The sequence below is a fragment of the Lutjanus erythropterus genome, chromosome 12 (assembly GCF_056507025.1).
Source record: "Lutjanus erythropterus isolate fLutEry1 chromosome 12, fLutEry1.hap2, whole genome shotgun sequence".
Classification (NCBI taxonomy): Eukaryota; Metazoa; Chordata; class Actinopteri; order Lutjaniformes; family Lutjanidae; genus Lutjanus; species Lutjanus erythropterus.
In genome coordinates this window covers 14,983,303-14,995,314 of record NC_139328.1, presented here as the reverse complement: position 1 = coordinate 14,995,314, position 12,012 = coordinate 14,983,303, and the positions used below count along the sequence as shown (strand labels likewise).

Here is a 12,012-nt window from a genome sequence, read left to right as displayed (position 1 = left end):
GTTTGGTTGGTTTGGATGGAATGATATTTTACTCATATAACAGTGAGTTCCTGTCAGAAAAGGCTGTCAGATGGCAAAGTGGTGAAAACATTCTAAATACAATTGTTTGTTTCTCATTTTTAAGTGGCGAAAATACCTTTTATTGCTAACCTTGTTTACAGCAGTACATTGCTTAGCTTTTGTACTGGTGCTGCTCTCTGCTTCTCCATACTGAAGGTGTGTTGACTGGCATCTACTGTGGCTAAAACACTGTCTACCGAAAACAATAATACAGCTGCACTTGAAATAATCCAAACTATCCTTTAAAACTAATCTGTGTAAGCTGATACTGGGCAGGAACAAAGGGCCTGAGTTGGCTTTAGATGTGGTTTAGATTAAAAGAGCTTCTTGATTAGCACCTACATGTCACGTGACAAACATGATGGATCTGGAGCTCGTCAGGGGATTTATCAGGTACGTGCAAAATTATGTCACACACACACACACACACACTCCTTTCATGAATTATGGCTTTCGAGTCAAGTAGAGGGAACAGTTACTCAGATATTATATCCTAAAATGAAGAGACGGAGGCATATAGACTCCGACAAAGAACTGACTCAAATAAAACAGAGGCTTTGTGATCAATGTGTACAGGATGGACCGATGCTCAAACATAAAATACTGCGTTCTTGGCTCAGCAGACTGACATTTATGGACCCCCGGTGCTTCTTATGGAGCGTTTTGTGGTGTGAACTGCCTGTGCTGAGATGTGGATGGCTAATAAACGGCAGCTAATGGAGAGAAGACGGCGCTGCCTCCTCATTCTATAATCTCTGCACGCTTCATTAAGCAGCACCTTTATTTGTAGAGGGATGCTAACCTGGTGCTGTCGCTCCCCGGCTTGGTGTAGCCCTCCAACGCGCCCTCCCACACGCTGTTGGCCATCGAGTTACCGATGGCTGTCATGACCATGCTGAGCTCCACCGGCCAGTCGTCCAGGTCCAGGGAGCGAACACGGGACAGGTGGGTGCCCAGGTTTCTGTGGATGCCTGAGCACTCGATGCACATCAAGGCGCCCAGGTTCAGACTGGCCCAGTCTGGGTCTGTGTGATAGAGGTTAACAAATGTTTAAAACAACTGAGTAATAAAAGAAACAAGAGATGCTCTACAAATTAGACTGAACAGGAGATTTATGATGAGAGCCTTTTTGAGCTTTTTTTTGTCTTAGTAACCTCTCTTGGAGAAAAGGTTTTTATAAGAATTACACTACAGTTTAACCTTTGAAAAGAACTTCTAGTCAAGGAATCTTAACTTAATACTAATCTTATTCAAGTGATTTTAGCTTTAAACTTGAATAATTGCTGGTTCTTCTGCTTCTTGAAGCAAGACGCAGGTAGATGCTAAACGCTTGATGGCCGATAACATCTCAGCACATATTTTCCTCTGACACAATTAATAAATATGTTGCTATACTAATAAATATTTATGGGGGACATTACCTAGTGTGCAGGTTCTATTTTTCTGTTTTTGACAGGTACTGCTATCCATCACCTAATATTTATCATGTTTGGATGTGCATGCTTTTGTAAATGTTTAGAAGTTAAATTACATTTATGCGTTAAATGATAGGTTGGTGTTTTTTTTCTTCTCATGAGAAAATGGACATGTTTCCCTGGCATACTGTATATGTCATACTATGTATTGGGACATACTATATCTTCTGCTGACATACCAAATAGTATGGTAGTATAAGTATTGGAACCTGTACTGTCTCTAAGAACTGGGATCAAAGAAAGTGAAAGTGAAAAACCCAAATCCAAACTCATAACACTTATTTTCATAACACTTTGCAAATAAATGTATCTCTGTAACGGTTGGCTAGGTCAGTGTCAGCTTTTCCTTTAAGGTTTAACGTGACGATTCTGTGGCAATAAAGGTATTTTAATTGTTTTAAAAGATAGCGCCTTGGATTTTTTTTTGTGGTTTTTAGGTCAGAGAATGAGCTGAATTGAACAACTGACAATGTCTTAATCATAACCAGCTCCTCTAACTGATGCCAAACCTGAGTTTCTGCTGTTGAAATGCTGAAAGGCAAAAACAGCCTGACTGGAGGGATTTCAGCATTTTCATCGTGAAAGCTAACAAACAAATGTTCAGCTGAGTTGGCTGGAGATACAAACGTCTATAACTGTAATTTTGTAATGGATTAACTTTATAAAATCACTCAAAATCAAATGTTTTCATGTGAAGCTCTTTATTTCATACTATACAGGGCCTTAATCAATGAGAAATCAGACTATGTGGTGAAGAATTATACTCACTGGGTGCATCACAGTCCACACAGAAGCTGTTCCCCCTCACATTTCGTATGGACTGAATGGCCATTGCATCACTTTGGCTGCCTAACCGAGACTGTAAGAAACGAGGGGAGAGAAGAAGCCAGGAGGTACTAATTACTGCAGGAGTAAAAAGGAAGGCAAACAATTACAGCTGGACTCAAATCATGGACAAGGAGCGAGTGGAGGGAGGGAACGGGTTTTTCAAAGTCTTTGGAAAAGACTGAGGCAGAGAAAATATGAATATGAAAATGAGGCCGTGTCTCCCCAGTATGCTGACACAAGCCGTGTTCTATCTCTGATGTCTGTCAGTTCTAATAAGAGATCCCCCACACTGCGGTGCACCTGTCTGACAACCTCCCACATGTGACAGCTTGAAGTGGGTGAGGAGGGGCGGGGGAGGGGGGGAGGCCGCAATACGGTTTGGAAAGAAGGGAAAAAGAGGAATGTAAATGAAGCAGCAGAACTGTAGGATGGTGACAATGCTGTGATTAGATGATAATCATCAGTCCTTCTTATCTTTCCTGACCTACTGTACCTTGTTCTTTATGCTCTCACAGGACTGCAGGCTGGCAAAGATCTGGCTCTCAATCGCTTGGACCCACAGTTCCCTCTCCTCGTACGTAGATGCTTCAAAGTTCCACGTCTGTCCGGTCAGCGACACAATGATGAACTCGAAGGAATCCTCTTGCTCTGGAAAACACAAATAAACAATAAATTAGCACTTCAGCAACACGCATGTCATGAAATCTGACTCTGCAAGTCAGCCGCACAGCTCAGCGATTGAGGTCCGTCCATGCATGAATGTACGATGGAACGGGCTTCTGTTGAACTCAGTAACACTCAAGCGATATCTTGGCACGTCCAGTGATTCCTCCTGCTGCTGTTTTGTTCCACGATGCCTCAAATGTCCAGCTCATAAATGCCAGGACACATTTCAATTCTTTCGGCTGGATGGAGTCAAATGGCTTTAAAAACCACTGCTATTACCAATAGAAACAAACAGCAGAAACAGTATGGCCTTTTTAACATCAGATTTTTCTGAGTTAACATCTTATTTTTATGTCTCAAGCATTAAATTTGCACCAATCATGTATTAAGTTGCAAAACTCTACAGACTTCACAAATGTCCATACTCAAAAGAGCAAAGTGGAGAAAAATGAAGTTTAGTTTTGATCATTTCACCAGTTTTGTCCACCATTTTGGCATGGCAGATGGGTCTGAATACTACAGTGCCAAAGAGTCTAGGCTGCCGTTGCCATGGAGAAGAAGGCAAACGTGAAGAGTGGTGGCAAACTCAAAATGCTTCGTTGTTAAATTTCTGAACAAAAGGCGCCACAGTCGCTAACTAAATCCTGCATTTACCCAGAGTCTGAAAGTAAATGCACTGAAGATGCAGACTGTATCATCTCTTATCTCTGTACAGACATATATGCATGTGTGCACTGGACGTTTTTTGAAATGCACCTTTGAAGTCATAGTTAGATTCTCCAGTTCTGTTAACGTTTTTGTGTATAAAACTTTTTTCACACGTTATATGCTTGGTTTTATGTGTTATGTTCTGTTTTGTGTGGACTCCAGGAAGACTAGCTGCTCCCTCAGTGGCAGCTAATGTGGATCTGAATGAAGAATGTTACCAAAGAATGCAGTTATTAATATTTTGTACTGATGACTTAATTAGTTTCATGGTGATCCAAACCATAAAAGGTTTGAAAAACTGTTGAGTCATGTAAAAACTCCATTCTCATCATTAGTTACATAATCTCTCTCAGTTACGCTGATGCACAGTAGATCATCTAACATTACAGTTTCATTTTCGTATTACCCGACCATAATTTCTGCGCTGACATTAGCCAGCGTGATCGTAAAAACAAATAAAAACTTTTGGCAGCAGGTTGTCACTTGGTTTGGTGATTCCCACCATTTATCTGAAAGACTTATGATGACAACCCACAGATTATAAACCACATCCAGAGCCAAATCTCTGGACACAAAAATACAGTTTTTAACCACTGGTTATACTTTTTTAAAAACATAATTATATCAGAATTTACTGACATTTTGAGTAAATTAGAATATTGACAGGAACCCCTTTGAAGTTTTTAGCAAATGCTTTACTAACATGCACATATACTTTACATAATCATCAGTTCCGGGTATATCCATTCAATATTGTTTTTCTTGTTCACTGCTCTTATGTTTTCTTAAATGTCTTCCCCTTTAAGTCTCTCAAATGCCTTGATGCCAGTTTTGCCAGTGCATGATGTATTGCGTAAAGACAACCTTGCTTTCCAACACTCGACAGAATATTAGTGTCTGGAAAAAAAAGACAACAATGAGTCTAATAATGTTTTGTAATAATACTGGTGTGCAGCTCAGCTACTAGGTCTGTGTTCTTCACCAACATCCCCAAAACAACCAGTCTTGTAAGTATGTTTTTTTTTCTTAAATGCATTTTTTTCTTATAGTAACTAAAAAAATGCATCAAACTGGCATTGACAGCTGTGAATCTATAGTGTTTTTGCAGTGTATGTAGTGTTTTCTTCTGTCTCTTTGTGTTTAACTAAGATTTATGAAAATGTCACCTGTCGTCCTCAAACAAGAGGTCTGACACAACATATGTTCCAACACATGCTATAATGCCTCTGCTGTTCAGAAGCAATTCATTAACTCCGTACTGTACACTGTGACTTGTGTAACATCTCTGGTCTGTGCACATGCTCATAGCCAAATGATTTGTAATTACCTAATTATGTCTATGCAAATAGTCATCTCATTTGCATAAACCATGTTTGGAGGACTGCAGGCAAGCAGACACAAGGGGAATGTTTTTCTTGTGTAGCTTTTATCATTAATTTCTAATAGAGTTTACACCAAAAAAGAAAAATAAATGTATAGTTTTAATGTAATCCTTTCTGACATTTGATTAATGAGGAGATGTTTAATATCAACTTAACTCTTTATGTGTTATAAAATGTTGGTAATCTGATGATGATAAGATTATCAAACAAATCATCTACTCAAAGAAATTACTACACTGTTACTACATTTCTAATCAATTCACCCTCCTTGGTAAAGGGACGCAGCCGTGTGCTATTAAATGACAGTTGTCTGATGGACGCCACTAATGTAGCAAACCCTGCGCTGCATTGGTGGGCCATCTCTTCAGGGCGAAAGCAATAATCCAATTAGCTCGACACCGACTTCAATTATCTGATTTAGTTTGTGGAATCGACTACAGGTCACAGAGAATCAATAAAGGCTGGGAAGCCTCTTTATTTAGACTTACAGAGAAAAAGTCTTTATGTGTGTGTGACATTTTAAAGCACTGGTAGGGATTAAAATACAAAAATCTTTATTTGATGTGACGAAAATGGTCAAATTAAATGAATCTTTAAAAAGAAAAGCAAAAATTCTGTACAAAAAAAAGCTAGATTAATTGGAGTACATTCAGTAGAAATCAATTTTTCCTTGTCCAATATAACTTCAGGTACAATAACTAATGCATCTGATTATAATTTGCGGTTCCCAGACTCGAACGTTGTTGTACTTGTGTTTTCATCTTTTTTTTTTTTTTTTTTTAAAAACCTGAACAAAGCTAATTATTCTGTTGGCTGCCCAGGCAATAAATTGGAGGCATTAAAACACTTTCATTATGGAGATTAAAAAAGCAACGGATGGCTGGTTTCTTAAACTGATGAGTATACAAGGGAAAACAAATCTAATTCTCCATGCATAATAATGCACACGTGAGACATACAGCACTGTAGCCACTAAAGAGACAGAGGAGCATGTGAATCTTTATGTGTGACACAGGTATCGTCGTTCCATCCAGCTCCAGCACACTCATATTACTTTTTAATGCCGTCCACAGTGCGGCAATTCAGCCCCATAAGCTGAAGTAATTCTGCTCCATGTAAGCATGATGCTGAGGTCAAAGTGGTCTTCTCAGAGACAGTAAATCTGAGCATGAACAATGTGTCACAGGTATCACAGGCACCTGCCATGATGAGCTTGTAAAAGGGTCATTAGTGCCTCTATTATTGCTGGATGGTTGCAGTTAGCACGTGGCTAGCAGAGGAACTATCACCTTGTCACATTAACATGAGCATTAACCTCCTGACCAGATCTATCTGCGAGCCTACAATCAACAAGTTCTTGCCAATTAGAAATAAATTAACACAGCTCTGCCAGTGGGCGGACAAGGAAGAACACAATTTAAAGCCAACGGAGGAGCCAACTGTGAAGAATGAGCGAAATATGATTTTCCTTAATTAACATGGCATAATAAAAAGGAAATTAGAGCGTAATGGCCACAGAGCTACAACGAGAGGAAGGAACAAATGAAGATACACATCTTTGTCCACCATTTACATGGATCATAAAACTGTTCAGGAACCTCTCAGTTACAGATGTTATTCATCACATACTTGATGTTTTCTAGCAGGAACACTTTAATAAACAGAATGTTTGGCCAGTAATAAATGACTGCTTCAAAACTAGGTGGTGAATGTATTTCTCTGATACATCTACTCCATTACACTGCAGAGGAAAATATTGTACTTTTCACTCTATAGTTACTAGTAGGGGTGTAAGAAAATATTGATAGACTTAGCTAAGTATCACCATATTTTATCTGTGATACTGTATTGATTCTCAAAACATTGTATGTATTTTCTGTGTTTTTTTTTCTTATGTGTTATGTTTGATGTCACAAACATGCCAGCAAAACAGGGCAGAGGCCAGTGAGAATGTGATGATCGTTACTTTTTAAATTCTTTTACTTCAGTCCGTCTTTCAGACTCAGTGCAGGCTAATTTTGGACAATGTGTGTGAATGGAGATGGATGAAAGTTGTGGCTGAGATGAAGAGTCGCAGAAGCTGCCATCAGAGGCACCAAGCATTCAAGCATCACGCCCAAAAAGGGGTGAAAATTAGTGTGTCCACCTGAGTGTCATGTTTCCATTACTGCAGAGTCATTTGACCCAGGAATGAATGCTGATTGTATCTTTTGCCACTGAAGACAAAAGCCAGATGGTTTGTGGGTGTTAGTGGGTTTTTGTCCAGTGTAAAAGCCACAACAGAGAGGCCTGTGAGTTATTCACAGTTGTACCAAAGAGTGACTTAATCTGCAGACTTCTCAAATGGTTTAATGTAAATGTAAACTGTTAAATAAAATACAGTGTTTGGACTCCAAAGACATCAATCTATCAAATACCTCACAAAAAGGAAAGTTAGCAAAAATAAAAACTAATTTGTGCAGCGAAGATTTTCTTTTTTTCTTCTTTAATCATTTCACAACCCCTCAAGTTTATCTTGTGACCCTTTGAAGGGAACCTGACCCCAACATTTCAGTATTTTATTCCAGTGGTTGGCAAAACCACTGGAATAAAATACTGAAATGTATATAAAATACCAGCTCCACCTCAACCAGCAACAAAAATAATACGCAACTTTATGCATCAGCAATTGATATATTCAGATATACAACAATACTGTAGCGCACACACTAGCAGTAAGCTTGCAAATTGCAAACACTTCCCCTCACCTCCCCTTTCCAAACATGTAGACAAACCAACGGGGGCTGTGAACTTGTGAAAAACACTCTAGAGCTAGTGTTTAGTTTGTCTGTTCTGGGCTGCTGTAGAAACATGGCAATGCAATATGGCAGCCTCCATGGAAGAGGACCTGCTCCCTCTGCAGATATAAATGGCTAATTTTAAGGTAACGAAAACACAATGATTCTTAATTTCAGGTGAAAATACAGTGATGAAAACAAACTGAATGTTATACTACATTATACTACATTTCTGCCACGTTCTGCCAATAGATCCCCACAAACACCGGACCTTTGAGAACATTTGGCTGATAACATTTGTACCTTCCCTTAACTATCATGAAAGGATCTGTGTACTTATAAAGTCATCCCCTTTTGAAACTTGCTTACGTCCCATTTCAACACCTCTAAAGGGTGTTTGTTTGACCTGAAAATCAAAGACAGAAAAGCAGGTGACCCGAGGACGGTGATTCCTCTATTGCTGTGTATGTGTAGCAGACGCACCGCCGAGGACCTGTGGACCAGATTAGCACCTCGGGGGTCTTCTGCTGAGCCCAGCTGTGGTCTCTACACGGGCAGGCAGCATCTATTCTGTCTAAGCCTCTCAAAGACCTCTGGAGACCAGTGTGACAAACCCTCAGAAAGGACTTAGCAAACACTTCTTAGCCTTGAGGACTCCCTTTTCTTTTTTTTTTTTATCCATTTGTGTGAACACTTGGCTGAAACGATGACAGGGTGCAGAGGTACACAAGGTGAGCTATTGTTTTGGTGTGCAGGACGTGTTGTGTTGTGTCGTATGCATGCATCAGGCAGTCACTTAAAGAAGTGCTTGCCGTTCCTGTGAATTAACGAGCAGTTGGGAAGAACAGGCCAAGGCGGTGCCATCTGTAAATGTCACAGGCACTGCTTGCTCATTTTACACATCATTAAAGCCAATATTCCTAACCTGTATCAGAGCAATCAGGAGCAGGCCATTACTGCGACAGGGGCCCCAGGGGAACCACGACCAAACTCAGAAAGAAGAGAGCAGGGAGGGAGAGAGATAGAGCACACTCTTTATCTATCTGACACACACACACACACACACACACACACACACTTCTGCACACTTCTACATGCACACGCACATGCTCAAACAAACACGGAGCTCAACACACCTTCCAACAATAAACAAACACATGAAATCAGCACCAATACCACCACTACCCTAATAGCTAGTGCATTTAACAACAGAGCAGAATGAGAACAGGGCCAATTATACATGTATCTGTGGGCAGTGTGTATGGAGCCCAAATGAGAATCTTGTTATTCCTTTCCCTCCATACTGTGGCGCTCAGAAAGCTAAGCCATTACAAGAGTGGAGGCTCCAGGGACAGCTTTCGGAAATGAGAGCGAGTCGGGGAGTGACAAAACAAAGTATTGAGATAAACACCCACCATTAGCACAGGCAGTTAAACCTCCATTTCCTAATCCTCAGCTGGACTCCAGAGGATATTAACCCTTAGTTTACTAAGGTGCAGGACAAAAGGAGACTGGATTAAGTTGGACAAGACAATATATACCTTAACACTGTTTTTGATCCACAGTCAATGCAGGTTAACTTACAGTGTGCGCACAGAAGGACCTTGATTCCTAGTTCCAGTCAATCTGTAGATGACTGCAAATGAATGAGATTGCACAAACCCTGCAGTGTAAATTGGATCGTTTTTGAAGCAGACTTGCATTTATTTCTTTATTTTTTTTACTGTGATATTTCACCCAGACAATGAACCTTTCACAAGATGAAATCAGCACAATCTATAGATGAGTCGAGAACAGATTCTGATCTATAGGTTGCTGTTTTTTCCTTTATCAAAAATGTGCAGCTCTACGATTTCGCTATTGCACTTGCCCATATTGTTATTTCGATAATATTCTGATTAATTGTACAGCCTTCAATGTAATATATGTAGTTTCAAATATCTAGTATTGACATTTTATGGTCACAGTGTTCCTCCGGCTACATGTATACATTAATGTCAATATTTTGTTGCTACTGACCTTTTTTTTTCCACTGAGGACAGACTGCACTCTCCTCAGCTACTATGAAACAAAACACTAACATTAGTACCCTCCTTTTGGATTATGTTTTAAATTTGGAAGCACACTTTCTCCACACATAAAAATAATTACCCTATCCTCCTCTAATTGCTGATAGAATCCAGTAGAGGAGTCCTTTCAACCACTTTAAATTCAATCAATTTAAAACTGCAAAATAAAACTATTTATTAAAATCAATTATTGGGTCTGTTATTAAATATGAATTTAAAATAGATTTGATTAAAACTGTAATTCATCCAAAGAAGGAAATCGACCCAAGTGGTTCTGTTCCAAACACAATGCTCTGCAGCACATTAGAGTTCGTTACATCTTATACCGCCCTACAAAGCCAAAATGCACCAACTGCATATTAAGCCCAATACATTTTGCCATATAACATTTTAAAAAGAACACAAAGCTCACAGCTAACAAAAGAGACAAATCCTGTTATATGTAGCTAGAAATAGCCAACAGCCACAGCTAGCCTTCACTAAAGCCCTCTAACTGCTAAACATATCAATTTCAGGGAACTAATAATCTTAGTTATTTAGTTTGTTTTCCTGCATAAGTAAAGTAAAAGTTGAATCAAGTCATGGGGAGTAAAAACAGATAAAGTAGTCCTGCTAAAAAGGTACCTTGTCAAACGTTAGCTTAGCCGAGTGGCAGTAACTCTCAGGCCAGTTTTGGAATTAACAATTTTGTGTGAACAAGCTACCTTTAAATCACTTATTTAAATGTATTAAGGTGTAAATTGATCACATTAGGTATTGATAATAGGATAATAATTATTATTGAAAGAAACAGTAGATGAAAAACTGAACGATCCAATTCTGTTTGCTGATACTGCGTTTCCCCCAGTTATAATTCTAAAAAGGTTTACATCAATTAAATTTTGTGGTCATATAATATGTACAATCAGGTATAAAATGAAGGAAACAACCTATCCAACTGTTATATATATACTGTTATATTCTTTTATAACTCATGTAGCAATCATGCTCAAAATGTACAAAACTGCAAGTAAAGTTTAATGTAATTTTGTCTGTCTGATTTAAATCAAATCTTGTGATGGAGACATAATGAAACACTCAAGAACACAATCTTTATCTCCACCCATAAAACTGGAAGAATCAGGCAGGAGCCTCTCATCGTCACAATCTCCCCTCCATTCCTGCACCTCCCTTTCTGCTCACGTTGGACAAGCTAAAACCCCCCAAAACAATGAGCATTTGATACACTTTCTTTAAAAGAGAAATACATTAATGATGCTCCCTGACAGTCTGCATTAATCAGAGGGGGCTCCCCCTGAACACAACTCTTTATCGGCCATCGATTTTCCAGTGGGTTTATGGCGAGCGACACACCGAGAAAGCTCGTCGCCAGGCGGCTGCTGGGAAACACATTACGGGGCTGTCAGTTGTCTCGCCATGCATCCTGCATCATTCTTTAAGCACATGAGAAGTTCATTACACCACACAGCTCTGACAGTGCATACGATATTAGGGACTGTGTCCATTGTGCATACCCTTGGTGGAAGTGCAGCACCATAGATATAACAGAGAATACATACGCTATCCAAACACGGCTTTAAAGGAGAAATATGTAATATATTCACTGTACTAAATCATAAAATGACCATGATACATCGGAGATTAAGGAATAAAGTTAAGTTGATACACCGGCTCCTCTGACAACAACGCTACAGCCAGCATGTTCTCCTTTCAAAGTTCAGGAATAATTATATTTTTGACTGCCCTTTTCACGTTTATCAGAATTAAAATGACTGCAGAATGTTTGTCAGATGACAAAGTGCCTGTTCTTGGTTGTAATCATTTAGAGAGAGTAGATGATTATGACATTTAAATTGAGCAATATGTTAATAGAGTCTGGCAGGCAGTAAGGCAGACAGTCACTGAGCTCTAGCTCTAAAGTGTGCATTTTCAGAGGTGTTGGATTTTGTTTTTAGGATAAGGAGCTTAACTTTACAACGACAGACAAGTGACAGTTATAAACAGCTGATCGACTCACAGTGTAGGACTTGTTGATGCGTGTCATTGT

General features: G+C 39.3%; 1 protein-coding gene across 2 annotated transcripts in view; it reads right to left on the bottom strand.

Moving 5' to 3' along the window:
* Nucleotides 1-12,012, bottom strand: part of agap3 (ArfGAP with GTPase domain, ankyrin repeat and PH domain 3) — a 180,649-nt gene that overhangs the window by 16,543 nt on the left and 152,094 nt on the right. For both annotated transcript variants that reach the window (XM_084731420.1, XM_084731419.1), the window contains exons 14-16: nt 2,857-3,011; nt 2,304-2,394; nt 863-1,085 (exon numbers count right to left, since the gene is read on the bottom strand). In XM_084731420.1, coding sequence (XP_084587546.1) covers nt 863-1,085; nt 2,304-2,394; nt 2,857-3,011 — 469 coding nt within the window. The remainder of the gene's footprint in view (nt 1-862; nt 1,086-2,303; nt 2,395-2,856; nt 3,012-12,012) is intronic.